Consider the following 23,932-nt stretch of genomic DNA (forward strand, 5'->3'; position numbering starts at 1 on the left):
CAGCCTCTAGGAAGACGCCAATAAAGACGAATGTCCGTTAGTGTGACTGGTCTCTGTACCTGCATGGTCGCGTCCCGCCTCCAGGGGGCGAAAGAGAGTCTTGTGGGTGAGGACAGCCGGGCTGCCTGGAAGCCCCGCTGTGGGACACAATTCTCAGCTTGCACATGGTTAAATCCGAAACATACTTGCTTGGTAGCTCCCAGTGCAAGGAACCCGTGTAAGGCCCCGGGACGCGGAGAGAACCAGATACGTGCATGCTTGGAGGGGAGGATGCGAGAGAAATATCTCGCTCCATACTCTGCAAGTCAGTATGAGTAGGCCTTTGCAGAGGGACGCACGGGAGAGGAGGGAGAGCAAGGAAAGCTGCACAGACGAGCAGAATCCCTGGGAAGGGGTGGGAGTCGAGCTTGCCGAAAAGGCAGGAAATATGAATCTTCCAGAGGGGCTGCTACCTAAAGTGCAGGGTGTGGGAAGAAGTGAGACGACAGAAGGAAGGTGCTTAGGTACATGCAGCCCGGATTGTGAAGGGCCTCATAAATAATCGGATTTATACTTTATTCTGTAGGTAAGTGGGAACCAGGAAAGTTCTTAAGCAGGAACAAGACAAGATTTTCTTGCAATGCTAACCAAAGACGCCCAAAAGTAAAGGCGCAGAAAGATGGAGCATTTTTCAGCCATATAACATGCCGGATACTCAGCTCAGGCCTTGGGGGTAAGGGTGGGGGTAAGGGGGCATCCCCCCTGCCCTGCCCATCTTCCCACTCTGACTGGCCTCCGCTGTTCCATCTCAAGAAGCCACTCCCCATACGCTTTATTCAGCCACCCCAGGAATTTTCTGCTGATCTGGTGAAAAATCTTGTATCTGGTCCCTCCTAGTCCTTCTTGCTACTGCACTGGTTCCTTCCTAAAGAAGTTGGGAATCAAAATCCAACTGTGCACCCTTAAGTCGTAAATCAAAATCCAACTGTGCACCCTTGGAGGTTTGCAAACCATGACTCTGCCCACCTCAAAATTATCTTTCTCGGCCCAAGACTTGGTCCAGCCTCTTCTGTCTCTAAAAAGGACAGCAGAGGAAAGGAGAGTTAAATAAAAACGGGAAGAGGGAAAGCAGAGTGGCAATTACTTTCCAAGATACTTATGTTGTGCCAACGACATACTTTAAGCCTTATGCTATTAAACCTTTACAATAAGTACACGAGTACCACAGTATTCCTAAATACATAAATAAACACTACGAGGTAAGAATCATTGGCTCTATTTTACAGATGAGGAAAGGAGGCACAGAGAGGTTAAATCAATCAGTAAGTGGCAGAACTGAAATTCCAACACACTCGGCTCCAGAGAGCTTTTCATTCCACTCCGTAGTTCTCAGAAGCAGAGTTTGCCAGGGTGCCCTAGGCAAACTGAGGTACAAAATAAGGATGAAGGGGTGCATTTTAGGAGTTGGGATGTCCAGCCTTTCCCTCGATATTCCACCTGCAAAACTAGCCTCTTTTACCCGTTGCTAACTCACAGGTGAGGGGATTTAGGGGTACTGCGAAGCATCCAAACGCCGGCAGGCGGCACTGAGAACCAGAAAGCATCCCCTACGTGGGAGGCGAACGGGGAACCCCAATGGGGCGGGGCCACAGGCGCGCGCGGTGGTGGGGGGCGCCGCCAGGGAACCACGCGTGGGGGAGGAGCCACTCTGAAAGGAGGGCGTGTCTGTCATACAAGCCCCGCCCCGCCCCTCCAGGCCTCGGCACCCTGTGGGCGGGCCCCGAATTCTCTCCCCGGGAGACACGCGTGGGACGCTCCTTTCTGGGAGGGGAGCTGCCGAGAGGGGTGCGGGTGTCGCTGGCGGCCCCTCCCCGTGCTGGGCCACGTGGCGGGCGCGGGCCGAGCCCGGGGAGAAGAACTCGGCCCGCCGGGAGGTGGTGGGGGGTGGACCCAGGCGGCGCCAAGCCGAATCCAGCGCGACCCGGCTCGGGGCCCAGAGGCGGCGGCGGCGGCGGCGGCAGCGAGAGGGAGGGGAGGAGGCAGGCGGGCGCATGGGGCGCCCCGGCCCCGCCCGCAGCGCGCCCCCTCCGGCCCGGCCCCGCTGAACGCTCCCCCCCTCCCGCCCCCAAGCGCCGCGCCTAGAACTCGCGGCCCGGGGCCATGCCGGTCATGAAGGGGTTGCTGGCCCCGCAAAACACCTTTCTGGACACCATCGCCACCCGCTTCGACGGCACGCGTGAGTGGAGCGGAGGCTGGGGCTGGAGGCTCGAGCTGGGAGCAAAGTCTCGTCTGGGTCGGCTCGGGTCCCCTGGATGCGATGAGACCCGAGGCGAGGAAAGAGTAGAGTTGAGGGTCCGGGAACTCCCGAAGCCGCGGTCCAAGAGCCAGGCGGGGAGCGCCCCGCGAAGGGAGGCGGGGAAAGGGCCAGGAACGCGGGGGTTCAAGGCTGGTGGTGGGGAGGGGGTGTGTGACGCGAGGCAGGAGAGGCTCTTTGTGAGGCAAAACGGAGGAGGGGCCTTGGGAGCCACCCACTCCCGGCAGAGCTCTGCTGGGGGCCTAGAAGGGGGCATTCGAGACTCGGGCGTGGGACGAAGTGGCTGGGCGCTCCGGGGTCTACTCGCAGACGACCCCAGCTCCCCCTTACCCCTGAAAAAAAGAAGAGAGCAGACTTCGGCAGGCCCCAGCTTGGATTAAGGTCACGCGCGCCCCCAAATCGGCACCATGGAACTCGTGGTGCGTCCTATCTGAGGGATGTGAGACGGGGGTGGGTGGGTGGAGGGGGCGGTGTGAAGAAGGGAACTCCTTGTTCGCCCACCCTCGCTGGGGTTTCAGGTTCAGCACCCTGGACAGCTGCACTCCTCCTTCTCTGCCTCTTCTCCCGCCCCATGCCCTCTTCCTACTCTGGAGCCCAGGGATCTCCCCCTCCTCCACTGGCCGGGATCTGGAGGGTGCTTGAACGGTACCCGAGGGCGGAAACCCAGCAGCCGGGGCCCTACCCGCCTTCCCCTTCCCCCACACACACCTCCCTTGTTTCCATAGTGCCGGTCACCGGGGCAACCGGCCCAGGGATGGAAGAAGGAGGCTGCCGCCTGGGGCCCAGCGCCTCCAGAGCAGCCTCAGTGTCCCCAACAATCGCTCCACCCCCAGACATTCACCCCTTCTAGCGCCCTGGAACTGACTGTCTCAGGTTCCATCCCTGAGCTGAGACTCTGTCCTTGGACATCCCCCCAGGAGACTCCCGCAGCCTCCTACCCATTGGAACTTGAGGGAGCAGCCTAGGTTCCGCTGCCAGGGGTTGTTGAAGTCACATCCCTAGTATCCTCTTCTATCAACTTTGAGCAGACCTCCTGAAATTAGCTAAGTGGGCCACTAAAAAATGGACTTTTGAGCCGGCAGTGGTGGCTCAGTGGCAGAGTTCTCGCCTGCTGTGCCAGACCCAGGTTTGATTCTTGGTGCCTGCCCATGCGAGAGAGAGAGAGAGAGAGAGAGAGAGAGAGAGAGAGAGAGAGAGAGAGAGAGAGAGAGAGAGAGAGAGAGAGAGAGATCTGCATTTTGGTTTTTTAATAATAAATGATGTGATAGCATCAGAATCTTTGTCCTTCCTACCCTACAGTAGGATGATAGGCTGGTGAGTGTGGATGTGTTTGAAAGCTGTGCGAATGTGGGGGAATCACTTCTCTGCGAGTTTCAGTCGCAGCTCACTCTGGGCAGCACACCATGTGCCAGGATTTGGGCTTCCTAAGTTAATTCCCGGAACTCTCACAACATGTGAGGAAGATACGACTGAGGCACAGAAGAGTTCATGAATTTGCCCGAGGCCACACAGTTAGGCAATGAAGGGCAAGGTGCAGGGGCCGTGCTCCTACTCCCCATGCTAGGCTGCCTCCTGCAGGAACAGCTCACCAGCTGGAAGGTAGGGGGATGCACTGCATGACCACTTGTTTTTCCTTCTCCAATCCCCCATAGTCCCTGCCCCAGTTCCAGACCCCTCTTGGGTCCTTGTCCCTTTTTTCTATTTCTTCTTACTCTCATTTAAGAATAGCTCAAACTCACTGTTTCTCTAACTTTAAAAGAAAAAAAAAAAAGACATTCCCCAAGGGAGTTCCAGAACAAGTGAGCCCAAGAAACGTCTAGCTCCGGAACCTGTGACCACAGCTTAAGGGGAGGTGCTGCCCACCTGAAAGCTGAAGTCCCCCCCTGACCTTGACCTGACCTCGACCTCTTCTTCCTACAGACAGCAACTTCCTGCTGGCCAACGCTCAGGGCCCACGGGGCTTCCCCATCGTCTATTGCTCTGACGGCTTCTGTGAGCTCACAGGCTACGGCCGCACTGAGGTCATGCAGAAAACCTGCAGCTGTCGCTTTCTCTATGGCCCAGAGACCAGCGAGCCAGCCCTGCAGCGGCTGCACAAGGCCCTGGAGGGCCACCAGGAGCACCGGGCTGAAATATGTTTCTACCGCAAGGATGGTGAGGGGACCCATACCCCAGGCTGTACCCAGAGGCCACCTGACACAGTGGAAGCCTGGGTGCTATCCTCACACCGCCTCAAGCTATGTGATTCTGTTTGTGTCCCTGTCCTTTTTTGGGTCTCAGTTTCCCTACTGTAAGATGGAGTCGGCTGACATGATCTCTGGGGTTCCTTCTCTCTCTAAACTTTTGCCAAGCCCTTTGACTAGATAGCAGGGTATGGAATGGACCTACTTACTCTGCCCCTCCTCTCTCCACACCTACAGGCTCAGCCTTTTGGTGCCTGCTGGACATGATGCCTATCAAAAATGAGATGGGGGAGGTAGTGTTGTTCCTCTTTTCCTTCAAAGACATCACTCAGAGTGAGGGCCCAGGACTAAGCCCCCCAGGAGGTCATGGGGACAGTAATCACGGTAACTGCAAGCCATTGGGGGTGGGGACATTGGGAGAGTCCAAGGTCACACAAGACCTCTTCCTACCCGGTTTCATGGAATATGCTCCCACTCACCTCCACATGCTCCTTCCCAACAGAAAACTCACTTGGCAGGAGGGGAGCCAGTTTGAAACTTCGGTCTGCCAGGAGGCAGAGCCGAACTGTCCTACACCGATTGACTGGTCACTTTGGCCGCCGGGGCCAGGGAAGCATGAAAACCAGTAATGTGAGTACCATCCTAACATTTTCCAAATCCTCCAGCCTTGATTCTAAGGCAACCTACCACTGCCTCCTCCATCGGCTTGTTCCTCTGTCCACTCATTTTCCATGTACTACTCTCTGCTCCATTCCCATGTCCCTCCCATCTTCCTTCCACCCCCATCTTCTTTGCTTCCTTGGGTGATTGACATTACTCAGCTCTGATGGTGTCACAAGGGTGGGACTGCAGCAACAATTATATCACCTGCACCTGGGTGAAGAGGTCACATGGGAGCTGAAATCCCAGGTTGATGTGGTTCTGGGGAGAGACTCCCCCATCGGGATCTAGCCCCATGTTCCTCCTCCTCGGACTCTGACAAAATCAGGGCATCACGTCTCCAGCCTTCTGTGCATCTGGTAGGACTTCAGGGAATAGGGGCACAGTGCCAGCCTCCCTTCACCCCTGGGACATGCCCACTGCCTACTAGGCCCCCAGAACCCTAGAAGCACTTGAGGGGGGAGTTAGTAACCCTAAAGGTAGGACATGTGCCTGATTTAATAATTTCTTCTTAAGCAGGATGAAGGTCAAGCCTTGTAAACCCCACACTCTCTTACCCCCTAGAACATGGTCAATAGAAAAAGGGAACTGGGCAGTGGCTTGGCAGAAGGAAGATGTCAGGTGCCTGCCTCTGAACCCATCTTCTGTGTCCTCATCAGCATCCTTGCAGTGCCCACCTCCCCTCTATACCTTTTTCCCACAAGCTTGGCTCCTTTCTCCCTCAAGTGTCCCCAATTGCCACCCCTCTCCCCTTAGAACGTGTTTGAGCCAAAGCCATCAGTGCCTGAGTACAAGGTGGCCTCCGTGGGGGGGTCCCGATGCCTCCTCCTCCACTACAGCGTCCCCAAGGCTGTCTGGGATGGCCTCATCCTCCTCGCCACCTTCTACGTTGCGGTCACCGTCCCCTACAACGTCTGCTTCTCGGGCGATGATGATACCCCCATCACCTCCCGACATACCCTTGTCAGCGACATTGCCGTGGAGATGCTCTTCATCCTGGGTCAGACCCTCTGCCACACCTACCCTGGTGGGTGGGCCTGGGGGACCACCCCCCCCCCATCAAGCCTCACTACCTCCTGGGCCTGTGGGTCCCTGGCATTCTGAGCCCATCCATTTCTGGGTCTTTAAGTCCCATGTCCATGTGCCTTGGGCCCCATGGCCTTCAGCCTCTGGGTCGGTCTCTCCTCCCTAAGGACCAGCCTCAAAAGCCCAATCCACGCTCCCCATTCTGCTGCCTTCTCCATTCCCAGTCCCTAGGCCTGTTCCCAGCTTGTCTGGTTTCTTGGCCCCTTGTAACAACTCCTTGCACCCCCAGATATCATCTTGAACTTCCGCACCACCTATGTGTCCCAGTCTGGCCAGGTGATCTCTGCTCCTCGCTCCATTGGTCTCCACTACCTGGCCACCTGGTTCTTTGTTGACCTCATTGCTGCTCTGCCTTTTGACCTGCTTTATGTCTTCAACATCACAGTGGTGAGTGACCCCTGCCCCCAATTTCAGCACAGTACCTTCCATTAGGAAACCCCAAACTCAGACTCGATCTTTCCCATCAATCCATTTGCAAATATTTCTGAGGTCCCTGCTATGCGCAGAGCCCCGTGCTAGGTTCCGGGAAGCATATGAGAGGGTCTATGTTTTAGGAGAGCTCAGCTCACAGTCTCAGAGGGAAGCTGAGACAAATGAAAAGCTAACTAGGGCTACTGGGGTGGCTTGGTCTGATGCCAAATGAGTGCTATATTTTTCACAATTTTATTTAACAAACAACTGATGAGCATTTAGCTGTCTGCAAAGTACTGTGTGCAGCATGGTCACTGTGGGGGGAAGGGACAAGGATACAGCCTCTAAGCAGCTAAGTTAATGAGGGAACAGGAATCCTGGGAGAGACAGCAGAGAGAGAAGGGAACTAGGGGTGGAAGGCAAGGCCAAGGTATTGTTGAGGCAATACCTCAACAGGCAGGGCACAGCTGACCTTGGAGTTCCAAGCTGGAACCTGGGCATGCATAAAAACAATGGGAAATCTGGCCAGCTCTAGGGAGGCAAAAGTACCCGAGCTGGGCTGGGGTGGTCTGGAAAGGGCTCCTGAGCAGTGGGAGTCGAGCCAGACCTTAGTGAGTAGGACTTAGCTGGCAGGAGATGAAGAGAGAGAGCATTTGGGGGAATACAGTAAGATAAGACAAGGAGGCAGAGGCTGTAGGGTGGACTTGGAGGCAGAGAATACCAGGACCTGTGTCCTCACAGCTCCCTGGGGAGCTGCCTGGAGGTGGCTCTGGACCCTGTTGGTTGAGTGGTAGGTCTTCACAGGTCTGGGGTCAGTGAGTCCCACTCTATGTCCCCAGACCCCCTCGGTTGTTGGTTGGGGAGGTGGGGAGCAGTTTCCCTGTGTGCTCCTCTCCCTGCCACACTTAGCTATAGCAGGAAACCACCTACACGCAGCCGGATTTAACTAGCCGCCAACAGGCTGGGGGCCTCTCCTCCTGGCTGTGTACACGTGTGTGCACACTTCCACACACGTGCATGGGTGTGTACCTGCCCTAAGGCTTCTGTCTGTCCTGAGGCTCCAGACATTCTGGGAAGGGCTCCCTCCCCCTCCCCACGAGTGCACCCCTCTGTGCCTGTCAGGCAGGATCAGCTGGGTAAATGGCTGTCCCAGAGGGAAGAGGGAGGCCTACAGAGAGCCCTCTGCCCTCCGTCCAGGAAGCACCTTCTCCTTCGGTACCTTCAGGAGCACTTTACAGTTCACTCAGTTCTTTCACACACATCATCACACTGGAGCTTCCCAGTAAGACTTTGGGGGGAAATTCTCCCATCCCTCTTTTTCAGAGGTAGATACTGAGGCTCAGAGAGGTTAACTAAATTGCTGAAGGTCACTCAGCTAGCAAGTGGCAGACAGGAGAGTAGTTAATAGTAATATCAAGTAATATTTATTTGCTAGGTGCCCTGAGCTCCAGACCCCCCTCCAGCCCCACAAGGGCTGAGACCTCACTGGACTAGCCTCTCTCAGGCCCTGCTATACAATCCCCTCAACTCTTAGATGTGACTGTCTGTCTGCAGTGATTCATAGGAGGCAGGCTCTCCAAACTTTCCCCAGGCCTCCAACCTGCACAGACGCCTTCTCGACTGCTCCCACTCCCCGATACTACCCCATGCCTCAGAGAGTAGTCCTTGTTTGAACAGCAGTCATCACTAACGACTAGCTCTCGTCCCCAGCTGATTGTGCCCAAAACATTGGGAGCTTCCAGCAGGGGCCCCAATGGAGATTGTTCTGTCTGCCCCCTGACCCTGGCCAGGAGTGGCTCCTCCACCAGCCCACGGTGCTAGGAGGCAGTAGAGCACAGAATGGCTTTGGTGTCAACTGGGCCAAATGGGAGTCCCAGCTCCCTCATTTCCTTGGTCTGTAAATGAAACAAGTTATTAGCTTTTCTGAGTCTTTACTCATCTGCAAATTGGGAGTGCTGCTGATAACTGGACTGGAGGCATACATTTTTTATGAGGGTCTCAGATGCTTAGCCCGATGCCTGGCACATATAGAGGCACTTACTACATGTTATTATCTTCCCCCTGCATTTCCTGGTCACCTTCTCAGGGAAATGCTTTCCCTGCTGTGGCTTCCCCTGGTGCAGGGCCTCTGGTAGGAAAGACCTGGGAGGTGGCATGGGGGCTGTGGGGGGCTGTGAGAAGGCATGCTTGCTGACAGCCTCCACACCGCCACGCCCCCGCAGACATCGCTGGTGCACTTGCTGAAGACAGTGCGGCTGCTGCGGTTGCTGCGGCTGCTGCAGAAGCTGGAGCGCTACTCGCAGTGCAGCGCCGTGGTGCTCACGCTGCTCATGTCTGTGTTCGCACTCCTTGCCCACTGGATGGCTTGCGTCTGGTACGTCATCGGGCGCCGGGAGATGGAGGCCAATGACCCGCTGCTCTGGGACATTGGTGAGCTGCTAACTCCAGGCTTTCATTGACCACCTGTCCTCCTGCCCTATCCACTCACATTTCCAAAATGATGTCTCCACCAGTGTCCACACCCAAATTCCTCCATTCATCCAGCAAACATGCACTGAGCTCCATCCAGATCAGACCCTGGGAATACAAATTTAAACACAATGCTCTCCCTTCAAGGACCTCACGACCTAGCAGTGGAGCAGGACCAGTGACAGGCACTCCTAATACAGTATGAGAAATACTGTGTGGTGGTGGTGGTGGTGGGGTGGCTTGACAGAGGGAGCAGCATGTGCAAAGGCCCAGTTGCTTCTCCATCCCATCAATCCCTTCTCCAAACTTAATGGCCACTGGTCAGGAAGCAGTCCCAGGGCCTCAGGCCACCCCCCTCCTGAAAGGCCTGCCAGATCCAGGGCTTTGTCCCCGACACCACTCTCTCCTTCACCCCCCACATTTTGTCCATCATATCAATACTACCTCTCAAATATCCCTTACATCTGGCCTCTCCTCTCCCGTCCACTCTCCCTGCCCTCCCCAGTCCACCCCACCACCCTTTCTCACCTCTCTGCCCTCTTCTCATCCCCATCCAACTGCTCTCCACACTGCACCCAAATGGCTCTTCAGAGAATCACTGACTTGCCACATCCCTGCTCAGATCCCCCTGTCAGGCTGTGTGCCATCTGCAGAATGAAGTCCACACTCGGGCCACCCACCATGCCGTCCTGTACCCCTTCTAACCCCACTGGGCTCCCCCTGCTCCCATGCCTGCTCTGCTGCAGCCACTCTGGCCCACCACCAGGTCCTAGGAGGCACCTTCTGACTTTGGGCCTTGGACATGCTGTTTCTCTCTCTGGAACCCTTCTCCTTTATCTCTTCTCCCTTCTTCACATGGGTGCCTTTTCTGTTCCTGTCTCAAGTGAAATACCCTATCCTGAGGGAACCCTCCAGAAACCACCCTGTCCATTTATTTCATGTCTTTCTCCCGTCCAGGCTGTAAATTTTACCAGGGCAGGGAGAGTCACTGGCTGGATCAAGTCCCAGCACCCCATACACAGGAGGTCCTCAATAAAATAGTAAGAGAGTTGAAGGGCCCCAGTGACAATCAGCAGTATAGGGAGCTGGTAATTTTGGACGGCAACTGCAATCAGCCCACCACGGAGGGGCCCAGACCCGGGCTGCTTCTCAGGTTTCCGTGCCAGCCGGGCCAAACCGCCCGGGCCTCAGTGGGCGCGGCAGCCCAGGGAAACCCTGTTGTCGGCCGCCTGCGCAGCCGGGTCTCCCTTCCTCTCCACCCCGCAGGCTGGCTGCACGAGCTGGGCAAGCGGCTGGAGGTGCCCTACGTCAATGGCTCGGCGGGCGGCCCGTCGCGGCGCAGCGCCTACATCGCCGCGCTCTACTTCACGCTCAGCAGCCTCACCAGCGTGGGCTTCGGCAACGTGTGCGCCAACACCGACGCCGAGAAGATCTTCTCCATCTGCACCATGCTCATCGGCGGTGAGGCCCGGCCCGCCGTGTGGATGGGGAAACTGAGGCCTAGAGAGGGCAAGGTGTCTGCCCAAGCCCAGCCAGTCGTGCATTCCTTCATAGACATTTCCTCGGCACCTACTAAAAGCCCTGGGGGAATGCCACGAACCGAGGCGTGGCCTCCTGGGAAACGAAGGGGAAATCCAAATTAACCGGGGCTCACTCCCCTTTGGACCACCCCCTCTTCTCCGCCCCCAGCCCAGCACCTGGCATCGACCCGGCACGCAGGAACCCATGGGCCCTCCGCCTCCCCGCTCCCCTCCTCCCCTATCCCAGGAACCCTGAGACCAGTCCAGGGCAGGGAGGGAAGCTGGGGGCGCCCGGCCGCCCCTGACCTGCGCGCCCGCGATCCCCGCAGCGCTGATGCATGCCGTGGTGTTCGGGAACGTGACGGCCATCATCCAGCGCATGTACTCGCGCCGCTCGCTCTACCACAGCCGCATGAAGGACCTCAAGGACTTCATCCGCGTGCACCGCCTGCCGCGGCCGCTCAAACAGCGCATGCTGGAGTACTTCCAGACCACGTGGGCGGTCAACAGCGGCATCGACGCCAACGAGGTGCCGGCTGTGCTTCCGGGTCCCCCAGCCGCGCGGTTGGGGAGGGGTCGTCGCCGCCTCTCCAGGTTTAGGATGGGGGCGAAAGGGGCCCCGGGAGGCCTGCAAAAGGCACACGTCCACCCAAATCCAAATCCTCTCTCCTTTTCGCCAGACTGCGGGAACTTAAAGGGAGCCCAGGCCTCAGCTAATGCCATGCTTCTTCAGCCACCATTTCCTGAGTAGCTGCTGTGCCCCAGCTTCCGTGATGGGCACAGTCCTTGCCCTCAGGGAGACCCCAGGCTGGTGAGGGAGGTAGACAAGTGAACGGATCATTAAGGAGAAATAAGGGGTGTAACGTGGAGGGCGGTGGGGGAGGGAGTGTTGGTGCCGTGGGGGCCTCCTTGAGTTCCTGCCCAGAGGAGTCAGGGAAGGTGGGACTGAAGAGGGGACCTAGTGAAAGGCAAAGAGGAAGTCGCCCTGCTAGGACAAGGCCATTCCAGATAGAAAGTAATCTGATCAAGGTCCGGAAGCCTTGACGCAAAAGAGCAGGGTGTGTTCCTACAGGGAACTGAAAGTAGTTCAGTAAGCCGTCAGGAACGTGGGTGCGTGAGCGCTGCTGGGGGAGAAGGAAGGGAGGGAGTGCTAGAGATGAGGGTAGGGAGGTGGGCAGGCCCAGCTCATGGATGACCTTGAATTTAGATTTCATCCTGGGAAATGTTTAGAGTGGGTGGTAGGGCATGGGGATCTAGGAGGGAATGGATTGTGTAGGTATTTTTTAAGGTGACTAGCTATTGCTGGAGGGGACTTTAGAGTGAATCTCAAGTTTCTGGCTTGAGCAAATGGGTGGGATGGAGGGTTCCCTGAGCAAGACTGAGCTGATGTGGTGTGGTGCCCGTGGGATCCAGGTGGAGGTGCCCAGCAGGTAGTTGGAAATATACATCTGAACCCAGGTTGGAAATTTGTGTTCACACGTGGTAGGCAAGTCAAAGGGCCAAGTACCATGATGCAGGGAGAGTGTGAAACATGAGAAGAAAGCCAGGATGGGAGGCTGAGGACCAGGAGCCTGAGAAGGAAATGGGGAAGGAGCAGATCGAGGGGCGGGAAAAGAGCAGGGAGGGGACTCATGTCACAGGAGCTCAGGGAGGACAGTTTCCACAAGGTAGAAGAGTCAGCAAATCAGAGTGGCCCATGGCTCAGTAAGATGAGGATGGAAATGGGAACATTAAATTTGGCCCCTAGGAAATTATTGGTAATGTAGAAGATCTTGTGTAACCCTGAATTTTACAACTGAGGGTACTGAGGTGCAGAAAAAGGAAATGGATTGTCCAGAATCTGTGGGGATTTAGGAGCCGAGCTGACTGCTAGTCTCCTGACTCCCGGTTAAAGGCTGACCTTCTAGGGATGGTCCTTGGATGTGTGTGTGGCGTCACGTAACCAGGACATACATGAGTGCCCAGTGAGTGTAGCCACAGTGGTGCACAGATAGGCGAAGACCTAGTCTCTCTCCCAGAAATTGGGTTGGGAGGGCTGTACCACAGCAAACAAAACTGAGATTAGACACACTGAAGTCTTTCTGAAAGCCAGAGGTGGGTGACTTCAAAGCCAAGAGTAAATTGGAGCTTTTTCCTTGGAGACAGCCCAGCACATTTGTAGACTTCAGTAGCAGCTGCAGGGGGATGGCCAGAATGACCTATGCCCCTTATGCAGTTACTGCGTGACTTCCCAGACGAGCTGAGAGCTGACATTGCTATGCACCTGAATCGGGAGATCCTGCAACTGCCGCTGTTTGGAGCAGCGAGCAGGGGTTGCCTGAGGGCCCTCTCCCTGCACATCAAGACCTCCTTCTGCGCTCCGGGCGAGTACCTGTTGCGCCGTGGGGATGCCCTGCAGGCACACTACTATGTCTGCTCTGGCTCGCTGGAGGTGCTCCGTGACAACATGGTGCTGGCCATCCTGGGTGAGGACCCCACCGTCACCTACTACCTACCCCAAAGCCTTTCCCTGAAGCCTTGGGATTGACCACGAGTCTAGAGAATGTTCTACATCTAGTTGAGGCCTGGACTTCCTGCTTATAAGTACTCTCTTGGTAACCTCCACCCGATTAACAACTTCTTTGACCATCCCTTTTGATCAGTCTCTCTAACTCTTCTTTAAACTCACTGGCTACCCTGAAACCTATCAACCATTTCCCAATAACTATCCCTCAACTCAACTGATCCTTTCTCAATGCACCATCTCCCAATTCCATTGACCCTTCCCTATTGACCTCAACTCCATTGACCTTTTCCCTTCAATTGACACCCTCTGGCTGCTCTTTATTGATCTTCAAGTTCCATCAATCATTCCTCTAGTGTTACTGACATCCCCCATGGACTGTCTCCCTACCCCACCAGCCATTCTCCACTGACCTTTCCCTGACTCTGTTATTTCCACCAATCCCATTTATTGACCCATCTTCATCATCCTTCAAACTTGATCTTCCTCAAGTCTCTTGGCCACCTCATGCTGATATCCCTTGGTCCCTCTGCCCCAGCTGACTGTCCTCATCTGTTGTTCACAGGGAAGGGGGACCTGATTGGGGCAGATATCCCTGAACTGGGGCAGGAACCTGGGTCGGGGGCAGGCCCAAGCTGCGTACTGAAGACCAGTGCTGACGTGAAGGCATTGACCTATTGTGGATTGCAACAGCTGAGCAGCCGAGGACTGGCTGAGGTCTTGAGACTCTACCCTGAGTATGGGGCTGCCTTCCGAGCTGGCCTGCCCCGGGACCTCACCTTCAACCTGCGCCAGGGCTCTGACACCAATGTATGTAGACTCCCTATGGCCTTTTCTTCCACCCCCCACCCCAAGGTTCCTTCCTTCAAAGCAAACCTCTCCCAGCCCCAGAGAGCCTCATGCTCTCCCTCAACCCTGAAAACATTATCTCTCAATCCCAAGCACCCTCTTCCATTGCACCTTACATGCTTACCATCTTCTAACCTACTAACACTACTCCATTGTCACTCAATCCTGTAGACCATCCCTCACCATCTGCTACGTCCAACTTACTGACCCGTCTCCTGTTGACCACCCCCCAACCTCACTCCAGACTCCTTTAAGGATCCTCATTTTGGAAACAGCCTCCGTTATATGCTTTTCTTCCTTCAAGTCCCTCTCTGGACTGGGCATTATTCCCTGGGGCTGCCTCTTCTCCATTCACCAGATATTTACTGAGCCCCATGTCCTTTGTCTTTTGCTACTTTTCAGTCTCACTTTGCCACTCAAGACTCTGATTTGGGGTTGGAGGTGTCTGTGACTCAGTTCCATTAAAAAGCCCCACATTGTCAACCCAACACTGTTGGATGGGACTGGGAGGTGCCCACCAAGGGAGTGGGGAGGTGTGAGCCAGCTTAAACACCTCTATGTCTCCGCAGGGCCTCAGCCGCTTTTCCCGATCCCCTCACCTTTCCCAGGTAACACCCCCTTCCTGGGTGGGGGAGAAGGCTGGGAGTTGAGGGCATCTTGTTTTGGCTTCCTGCTGCAGGAAGAAGGGAGGGGGTTGGGAACAGCATCCACCAGTGAAGGCTGTTGGTTAAGGAAGGGGTCTCTTGTTCGCTATGACATCAGCTGTCCCTTCTGCCCACAGCCCCGCTCAGAAAGCCTTGGCTCCTCCTCAGACAAGACCCTGCCATCTATTACAGAAGCTGAGGGTGGAATGGAGGCTGGGGGTGGTCCCAGGCCCCGCCGGCCCCTCCTACTGTCCAACCTCAGCCCAGCACGGCCCCGGGGCTCCCTGGTCAGCCTTTTGGGGGAAGAGCTGCCCCCTTTTTCAGCCCTTGCCTCCTCTCCTTCCTTATCTCCATCACCTTCCCCTGCCCTGGCTGGCCGGGGCCACAGTCCCTCCCCTCTCGCACCCCTCAGGGGCTCTGCTGCATGGAAGCCCCCCCAGCTGCTCATTCCCTCACTGGGAACTTTTGGACCTCCGGACCTCAGTCCCCGGTGAGATGCCAACCTCCCTTGCCACCCCCATCTCCCTGCTGAGACACCAACCTCCTTTGCCTCCCCCGTCCCCCAGCTGGCTTCCAGAACCTTCTCTGGGCTTGGTCCCCAGCATTCCAACCAGTGCTTCTCCCTGTCTTTGCCTCATTTGCCCACCCCTCCCTTCCTGATCCACCATAGCTTATAAATTCCAGCCCCACTTCACCTTTTTTTGTTTTTCAAGTAAACATCTGAAAGAGTTCAGATACCCCCTTCTCCTTTAACGACAGCTCCTTCCTAGTTCCCTGGCACTGCTGCTCCCCATTTACCCTCTGTCTGCTCTGCTCTGGTCCCTACCGGTCCCCATGGCACTGATGATCACCACCCCCATCCCCAGGATCGTGGATGGCATTGAGGACTCTGGCAGCACAGCTGAGCCCCCTACATTCCGGTTCAGCAGGAGGTCTGAGCCCCCAAGACCCCGCTCTCAGGCCCCTCCTACAGGTAAGGGCCCAGCCGTGAACTTCAATGCACATTCCCTCATTTATCTTCCATTCATTCATTCATTCATTCACCCCACATGCAGTAGAAGCCTAGCACATGCCAGGTGCTGTGCTTGGGAATACATAGATAAAACAGACCTGGTCCATGCTCTCAGTGAGCTCCCAGTCTGTCAGAGAAGATACCCATGTACATATATAAATAGTTCCAGGATCAACCCAGGAATAGGACCCTGGGAGCAGAGAGGATGCCCCTAATGCTTGAGGGGGCTCTTGAGTTGGGTCTAAAAGGGTAGGTAGGAGTTTGAGTTGGAGCCTCTGTTGAAAGGCCTGATAAGCATAGGAATATTGTATTCAGATACCAAAAACAAGCTTTCCATATCTAGAGTGGGAGGTAGGAGCTGGGGAAATGGGGCTGAGGTGATGGCTGCAGGGCCTCCCTGGCTTCATTTTTGGGTTGCCCTTCTCTCTGTATTCCCAAAGCTTTCCCTCTCCTTGCTCTCTGCTGGCCCAGTGACAGAAAGGGGCCCAGCCTACACTGCAGGCTCAGGTGTCTGTGCTCCCTGCACTCACCCTGTACCCCCCCCGCACCCCCCACCCCATTCTTCCTGCAGGGACCAGGCCCAGCCAGGTAGTGGCCACTGAGGCTGAGGAGGTGAAGGAGAAGGTCTGCAGGCTGAACCAGGAGGTGAGTTAGGGCTGGCTCCTCCCCTCTAACCTTGGAGAATATCATCCTGGGATCAGAGATGTGCCTGATAGAAAAGCATTTCAAGTTTTGGAGTCCTAAATACACATATTCATACCAGCTGGGTGACCTTGGGCAAGTTTACAACCTTTCTGAACTTGTTTCCTCAATTTAAAATGGGGGAAATAACAATACAGTCTTCCCAGAGTTGCAGTGAAAGATGAAATGAGTGCATGTGTGCCTGTTCCAGTCCCTAGCACAAGGTAGGGATTCAATACTTGTCACTTCTCCTCCCCAACTGGCTCACACTTTCCAGCCTGAAAAGAAGGTCTCTTCTCCCTCTACCACTGAGGGATTCTCTCCTGCCTGGAACCCTGTGAAATGAGTGCTAAATAGATGTGTAGTGGGGAAGAGGACAGAGAGGCTGAGAGGCCTTCAGATCTGGGGTCTTGGACCAGATGTCTGAAGAAGAGCAGATTCTGTATGCTGAAGCTCTGACCCCGCCTCCTCCCCTGGGGATCTCAGAGCTGTCGCCACAGAGCAGCCAGGCCCAGCCCCTGGGGGTTGGCCTTCCTTTTGTTCTGATAAACATCGGGTATCCCAGGGGGCTGACACCTGGGCTGGAGCAGGCTTTGGGCTGGGGGTGGGGCAACAGGGAGGACCAGTCCAGGTTCTGCTGGCTGCCTCAGGCACCCTCACTTCTAGGCCAGTAGTTCCCAGACTTGAGCGCCTATCAAAATCATCTGGATAACATGTTAAAATGTATTTATCTAGGCTTCACCTAAGTAGAATGTCTGGGGTGGGGTCCAGAAGTCTACATTTTGACCAGTTTCTCAGTTTCATTTGTTTCTGGTATTCATTGAAACTTGAGAACAGATACAGACATTTGAGCTTGTGTGATAGGATCACCTGAAAGTAAGGTTGTATCTGTCACTTCACAGCTGCACTGCCTCTTTGTGTGCATTTTTCTACATTTTGTAAATGTGTGAGTGGGGGGTGGGGAAGGTGGAGGAGCAATATCTGCAGTCCCAAATCCTCTTTTTTTGTGGGGGGGCATGAGCAGGCTCTGGGAATCTACCATGGCAGGCGAGAATTCTGCCACTGAGCCACCGTTGCACTGCCCCCAAATCGTTTTTAGAAAGAGGGTTTGGGGTATTTACGTGTAGGCAAAAATAACTCCCACCCTGTATTCTTGCCAGGATGCCCGTGAGTAAAGAGTGGTTGTGAAAGAACTTAATAAATTGTAGTGGGGTGGTACCTGGGAGGTGGTTATTGCTGTGGCATCTGTGAAACAGCTTGATGTGTTTTTCAACAGATCTCTCGTCTCAACCAGGAAGTGTCTCAGCTTAGCCAGGAGCTGCGGCAGATGATGGGCCTGCTGCAGGCCAGGCTGGGTCCCCCAGGTCCCCCACCAGTCTCAGCCTGGCCCCCAGGCACCCCAGACTCTCTTGGCCCCCAGCTGAGACCACCGTGTACCTCTCCCTGTCTGTCTGGACCCCCGCCTAGGCTCCAGGATACCAGGCTCACTGAGGTCCATCACCCGGCCAGTGTGGGGACAGCAGAGATGGGGGTTGCATCTGCAGACTCCAGGCCCCCTATACTGAACCCTTACCCCTCAGAAACTTACCCTCTGAGACCCTCCCCAGTGCCAGAGGCCTCACCCCCGACCCCAAGGCTCATGAGACACAGCTTTCGGTCCAGGTCAGACACTTTCCACTGACCCTGGCCCCGGGCCCAGGCCTGCCTGGGGTGGGCATTGCTGCCTGCCATCCAGGAAGGGGCTGGGCCCCTTGGCCTCCTGCCTCAGGGTCAGCAGCCACCAGCTGGTCTGGTTGGCTCTGGATTCTCTGGACTTTTTGACAAAGCGTGGTCACCCTGGCCCTGCTCCCTTTTCCAAATGTTCCCCTATCCTCCTCCTCTGTGAGGGGAGCCTCCTGAGGCCGTGGAACTTAGCAGGCATGAGATGGACCGTGGTGCCCATTGGGCTGGCAGATGAGATGTCCTATTTTCTCTCCAGGACCTGAAGGCAAGTAGAGATGGGGGAGATGAGGGTGGGGCCAGGGCTCCAGATCCAGGCTAAGGCAAGAGCAGGCAGGATGTTGGTGGTTGGGTCTAGGGCAAGAGGAATAGATTGCAGGGTTCCACTGTAGAGATGGCTTAGTGATATTGTGAGGTCTTCTGTCCCAGCCCCCGGTCTCTGCTAGAGATCCATAGAGCAACGTTGCCTGAAGGATAGATTTAAGATCCTGGCTGGCTGATCAACCCAAGATGTCTTAGGTCTCCTACCATCAGCTCACGTTGGAGGGACTCACCTCATCCCTCAGCGCACAGAAGGAAACAAACTGATGGCCCCCTGGACACATATTCTTTGGTTTTCATAACATTTATTAAAAATAGGAATTAGTTGCCAACATTAAAATTGGGAGAGTTTGCAGAAAAATCCAGATGTTCCAGCTTTGCTGAAATATTTGAGAGATCTGGCAACCCTGAGCCAGCATTCCTATCTGGCAGTAATCAGCTGGGGTGTGGGTGGCAGCTCTTCTCTTTAGATGGGGACAGCACCTCCAGCTCTTTGTAGTCCCCACCTTTCTTGATTATCTCCTGACACTCAGCTAGCTTCCCTGCTTTGAACTCTTTGTTTGGTCTCCGTGGGTTTTGAGTTTGTCACCCCCTTGCCTAACAGTGTGTTTCTGGATTCCTGTGCCCTGGTAGGTGATTTTTGGACCCAGCAATGTTTCTGCTCCTAGGCCTCGGCCTGTTAACATCCATGTTTCTGTCTCTCTGCAGGCTGTCACTCATGGTGGTCTCTTCTGCTGCCAACAGCTCGAAAAAACAGTCCCAGCAGCACTCCCTATCCCTATGCTCCTGACCTCAGCCAAGACTATTCTCTCCCCTTCCAACATGGTCTCACTCAGGGCCCTGACTTCTCGCAAACTTGTCCCACTGTCCCATCTCGTCTTCACCACCCCATACCCTGGACTCTCTTTTGGATGGGAAATAAAGTCTATTTTTGTAGCTTGTTGGCTCTGGCAGTTTCTGGGGGTTGGTCTGAGAGCCCTAGGGTTTTAGAGCAGCTGACAGGGCTGTCACTCCCCCACCACACCCCTGGGCCCTGTTGCTGTCTCTGGGAAGGGCAAAGGCGCCAGCCAATTCACTTGGCACCACATTCATGCCACCAGGGGCCCCAGGGATGAGGGAAAAAACTTAATGAGTCACTATGGGCCCGCTACTCTGTGGGCCTGCTACGTGGGAGCGACAGAACCCTGGCTCAGGCCCACCTCCAGCCCAGGAAAGAAGGGCCAGGGGGACTCCCTACCCTTCCTGTGTGAGGAATGTGCTGGGACAGGGCTAGTTCCAGCACGGTTTGAGGGACAAGCTTGTCATCACCAGAACCTGCTAGGACTCCTGCTCTGCCCTCTCAAGCCCTTTCTTCCCTCTTGGCTTTCATTTCTCTGATGATCACTGGTGAAGCCTGGCTTAGGTGGGGGTGGAATGGGGATAGGGTCACAGATGTTGTAAAAAAAAGAGACACCCTGATGACCAGATGAAAATAGATGTGGGCACCATTTGCCCTAGACAAGCAGATTCTCTAGCTGAGGCTCCGGGTATAACTGTTAGCTGGTCATAGGAACAATGTCCATAGCTGTCTCTAGGATGAGCTTTGGTTCCATTTAGAGTTTGAGTAGTGTCCCTGGGGAGTGGGATGCACAAGCAGAGGAAGTACTGGTCTTGTCGGGTACATGGGCAGAAGCAGAAGTAGTTCTAATCCATATTAAGGACAGCAGAAACAGAAACAGTCCTGCACATAGGGGATTGGGGAACCTGGGCAAGCAGAAGCGGTTCCAGTCTAGATTTATGGATGGGGACTAAGGCAGATGTGGTCTGGCTCTGTTATCTAGCGTCAGAGAGAAGAGCTGGTTCTGGCCGGGAAGTGGAGTAGTTAGGTAGTTAGGTCCTACTTGTCTGGGATTCAGCCAAAACACCTTGGCTGGTTTATGGCTGGGCGGTGGCAGGAGCTCTCCTTTTGATCTCACCCAGTAGCCTCCAGAGAACCCTTCCGACAGTCCTTCCACCACTTTCTCCATCACAGAACTCCCCCAACAATCGGGCTCCCGAAGCTGACTTGCCCTGAAAGTGGACAGGGGCTTCTGCCGGTGAGTGAGTGCAGGGGACCGGTCCACGCTGCCTAATGTGCATCTTCATTCACACCATGTTTTTCCCCTCCCAATTCCGCACTTACAGTTCCCTGCCCTCTCTCGGCAAGGAACCTCCCCTCCGGGTGCCTGGAACCGCGGTGACGCGATTTGCAGGCGTACCCTTAAAACGTTCCCGGTTGAGCTCCGCCTCGCCAGCAGCCAGCTCCACCCTAAGCCCAGGTCCGGGGCGGCCACCGGCTCCTGCCCGCGATGCAGGAACTACAAGTCCCGCTGTCCCTCTCGCGCGCTCTTCTGCGGGTCCAGCGCCCCCGACCGGCGTCCCTTGTGGGCTAGCCGAGAGAGCCTCCCATTGGTCTCTCCGCCTTGTCAGTCACCTGGAAATATAGAGGGGCGGGGCGGAGACGGAGATCCGGATCCGGAGAGGCTGAAAGGCGGAAGTGGAGGCCGGAGCCTGGGACCCTGCCGGGGGGAGAGGAGCCCAGCCTGCCCGAGCCCCGGCCCGGAGTAACGCCGCCGCCCCGGAGTCGCCGTGAGTGTGCCTGTCCCGGGTACCAGTGTCTCGCCCACGTTGAACCCTTTCTGGTGCTGCCCTTCCTTCCGCCCAGTCCCATTTTAGAGGGATATTGGTCCCTCCCGGGCTCCCTGGGCTTGACCCCTCCCTCGACCCGTAGCCCCCTCTTAAGGTGCTCCCCAGGCGTCGGACTAAGGCGAGACCCTTCTTTCCTTTTCTATCTTACCCTTCGTAAGCCTTGGGGAAGCCCCCATGGACCTCCGCTGTTCTGACCAGTCCAGTTGCGAGGGAGAGAGACCCTAAGTTCCGCTCCTTCTGCTTCCAGGATTGGAGGGATCTTTGTCAGCTGTGAAGGAATTGTCCCCCTTCTCTTTTAGAGGTGGAAGGAAGTGTTGTCTGTCGCCTTATTCTTTATCCCCGCCCCACATGTTCCCTCCATTCTTGGAGGAGTTTTGTCTCGATTTCTTTGGGGGGGTGAGGGAGGTCTAGGTGAGATCATCCCACCAGCACAGAAGTGTGTTTGCTCTCCCCTAGCTCCTTACTTCCCCTCTTTCTTCAAGCCAGAGAGCCAACCAGCACCTCAGCGGAGTTTGAAGTCTGGGTCACTTATTAGGAATTAGCTGTCTTCTCCTTGTCCTGCCCCCTCTGCCCCCTGCCCTGTCCTCTAGTTATGTTCTCTGAGTGTGTCTCTTCCTGCCACTGAAGAATTCAGCTGAGGTTTGCTCAATCTGAGCTACAGATCACAGATCAGGGTGGATCTGCCCATTCATTATCTTCTCTCTCCCCTCCTCCTCCCCCCCACCCCTTGCTCCAGGCTCAACCCTCTCCTCCCAGAGCACGTGAGTGGTTTCCAAGCTGCCTCAGAGGGACTGCTCCTCCAGGGACTGCCGTCTGCTGGTCTATAGGGAGGAGAATAAGACCAAAAATGAGGAATCTGAAGTTGAAGGGTCTTGCGCCCTCTCTTTACCACACCCCATAGTACACACAGCCACAACACATACACTCACACACACTCCAAAAACACCCAGAGCAACAGGTCCACACCACTTCTAGTCCCTAGTCCACCTCCACTCTCTTTTAATCTTGGACAAACTATAGATTACAGAGAAATAAGTCAAAATCACAAAGGCAGCTTTGGGGTTGATTTGCTACTTTTTGTAGCTGAAGGAATTCCCATACACGTCAAAAAGTGCTGATTTTCCCAACTTTTCCAAGAGATAAGCTGGACTGACATAATGATCCTGTCTGTTGCTTGGAACTTGGTGTGTGAAATGGCTGCTGTTTCAGACCAAGCTGGGAGGTTCTTTGTTATGTGGCCAAAGTACAGGCCAGAGACTGTACCTTAATGAGAAGCAGCCTGACTCTGAGGCCATGACTGACACTTGCTATATACAGTGGAGGAAAGGAGGGGAAGCCATGCAATCCTTGGGAATTTCTGTAGCTCTTCAGTGTTCTGGGCCACTTTTACTGTCCTAGGATGCTACTTAAAAGTATTAGAGTCTTTTAAGTCTGACTTAACTGACTTAAGTCAGTTAACTTACCATCTGTCTGACTGACTCTTACCATCTTTTGAGCTAGACAAAAACTTTCCTTATGAGGGTCAACAGGTGGATCAGAAGCTTTGTATTTGCATGGCCTGCTTTGGCTGGTCATTCAGAATCTTTTTTGACTAACCTAGTTTCACTAATCTGGGCAGCCTGTGCTTCAGAGAGGAGAGGCCAGAGAGGTCTGACTGCTGACGAGCATAGGTCTCTCATTTCATCGGTTGTGGACTGTGGTTTCTGGTGCTCTTCAGGAGTCTCCGGATCTAGGGCTGGCCAGCCTCCTTGTGGGAACTTATTTCTTTTGCCTTGATGTGCTTCCCAACTTTGACTCTGAAATAGGCTTTTGAAGAAAAAACTCCCTTTCAAAGAGATGAGGAAGGCAACAGTGCTCCCGGTGTTATGTAGCCACTTCTGGCCTCCCGGAGATTATAGAGTCCAAGCAGAGTTCTCACACTGTTTGGCAGAAAGAGGTAGGCTCTGTATGAAAGCCCTCCACCCCCTCTCTGAGCTGTTCCTCTCCTCCCTTCTTGCCTCTTAAAACTAGTCGGCCTTTTTCTGCCTTGATACTATAGAGCAACAGTAGCAACTAATTTTTATAAATTATTTTTAAATTGTAACATTCTTTTCACACAAGTTTCTCACAAAAGCCCTTTGAGAGAGTGGGATTTATGTATCTATTTTATGGATGATGCTGAAGGAACTTAATTAACTTGCCTGAGATCATCCGGTTAGAAAGTGGTATGAGCAGGACCTGGGATTTGGGGTTAGAAGTGACCTCATCTTCCCTAATACTGGGCCTCATTTGGTCTGTTTGTTAAATGAATAAACATACCTAGCAGGGCTAGCTAGCAGTGGCACAAATGTAGACTCTTAACTCTTAAGCATTCCTCATCACTGGTGTCCCTTCTCTGCTCCCATTTGCCTCCCCTAACCTACCCTCCTGTCTTCTTGATTGATCTCTTTGTCTTTCCCTCTGCCCCAGAGGACCATGGATGTTATGAGTCCCAAGTCAGTACCTTTCAGGGCCCAAGAGATTGCCGATATCTGCATGCCATTAACTTGTTGGGAACTTGAAAATCATGATGGCTAGAAAATGAAAGTAAAAGTGAGTGGACGAAGGGGTCCCACTGGGCAGGCTTAAGAGGATAGGGAACCGGCAGAGCTGGCCTCTGATTAGCCTTCTGATTCCTCTTTGGTGTTTGTAGGTGGGAAGGATATGGCTCTCCACCAGGAGCTCCGTTTACTTTAATTACTGATACATGGGAGTGGAGCAAAGGCATACATTTAAAAACCTCAAACAGTTCATTCTTAGGCAGAACCTTCTAACCTTTGCACAGTAAACAGAGGCAGTATGGTGGGGTGGAAGGCACTAGAGCTTTGACCTGAGTTTGCATCTCATCTGGACTCTCCAGTTTACCAGTTATATGACCTTGAGCTTGTCACTTGAC

At 54.6% G+C, this 23,932-nt stretch overlaps 2 protein-coding genes and 1 long non-coding RNA gene across 5 annotated transcripts in view; 2 read left to right on the forward strand and 1 right to left on the reverse strand.

The window, feature by feature from the left end:
* Positions 1 to 538: 538 nt before the first annotated feature.
* LOC143687404 (uncharacterized) lies at positions 539 to 2,457 on the reverse strand. Its single transcript, XR_013177521.1, has 3 exons — positions 2,178 to 2,457; positions 1,006 to 1,054; positions 539 to 904 (listed from the first exon to the last, which is right to left on the reverse strand). It is a non-coding gene; the product is annotated as an uncharacterized LOC143687404 (long non-coding RNA).
* On the forward strand, positions 2,140 to 19,287 carry KCNH4 (potassium voltage-gated channel subfamily H member 4). Of its 2 annotated transcripts, none has more exons than XM_077164368.1 (17): positions 2,140 to 2,215; positions 4,214 to 4,447; positions 4,714 to 4,860; positions 4,979 to 5,106; positions 5,893 to 6,136; positions 6,452 to 6,609; positions 8,856 to 9,063; positions 10,369 to 10,563; positions 10,952 to 11,151; positions 12,838 to 13,087; positions 13,691 to 13,935; positions 14,544 to 14,582; positions 14,756 to 15,108; positions 15,485 to 15,591; positions 16,202 to 16,275; positions 17,588 to 18,298; positions 19,060 to 19,287. In XM_077164368.1, exons 1-16 carry the CDS (start codon positions 2,140 to 2,142, stop codon positions 17,990 to 17,992), a joined length of 3,063 nt encoding a protein of 1,020 aa, XP_077020483.1. In that variant the 3' UTR covers positions 17,993 to 18,298; positions 19,060 to 19,287. The 2 variants fall into 2 exon arrangements, with proteins under 2 accessions (XP_077020483.1, XP_077020482.1); XM_077164367.1 differs by lacking the exon at positions 2,140 to 2,215 and adding an exon at positions 2,558 to 2,674.
* Positions 19,288 to 20,805: 1,518 nt separating this feature from the next.
* RAB5C (RAB5C, member RAS oncogene family) overlaps positions 20,806 to 23,932 on the forward strand; it is a 32,982-nt gene continuing 29,855 nt past the window's right edge. Inside the window, exon 1 of one of the 2 annotated variants that reach the window (XM_077164372.1) lies at positions 20,806 to 20,958. The gene's annotated coding sequence lies outside the window, so the exon portion shown is untranslated. The remainder of the gene's footprint in view (positions 20,959 to 23,932) is intronic. The other variant, XM_077164373.1, reaches the window with a different exon arrangement.

This window comes from Tamandua tetradactyla, chromosome 6 (genome assembly GCF_023851605.1).
Source record: "Tamandua tetradactyla isolate mTamTet1 chromosome 6, mTamTet1.pri, whole genome shotgun sequence".
Lineage (NCBI taxonomy): Eukaryota > Metazoa > Chordata > Mammalia > Pilosa > Myrmecophagidae > Tamandua > Tamandua tetradactyla.

Excerpts from the sequence above, each read along its gene's own strand:
- KCNH4 (XM_077164368.1), top strand. The coding sequence starts at position 2,140 with ATGCCGGTCATGAAGGGGTTGCTGGCCCCGCAAAACACCTTTCTGGAC. Across the intron at positions 13,088-13,690 it reads CATGGTGCTGGCCATCCTGG|GGAAGGGGGACCTGATTGGG; the intron begins GTGAGGACCCCA and ends TGTTGTTCACAG. Across the intron at positions 13,936-14,543 it reads GCCAGGGCTCTGACACCAAT|GGCCTCAGCCGCTTTTCCCG; the intron begins GTATGTAGACTC and ends ATGTCTCCGCAG.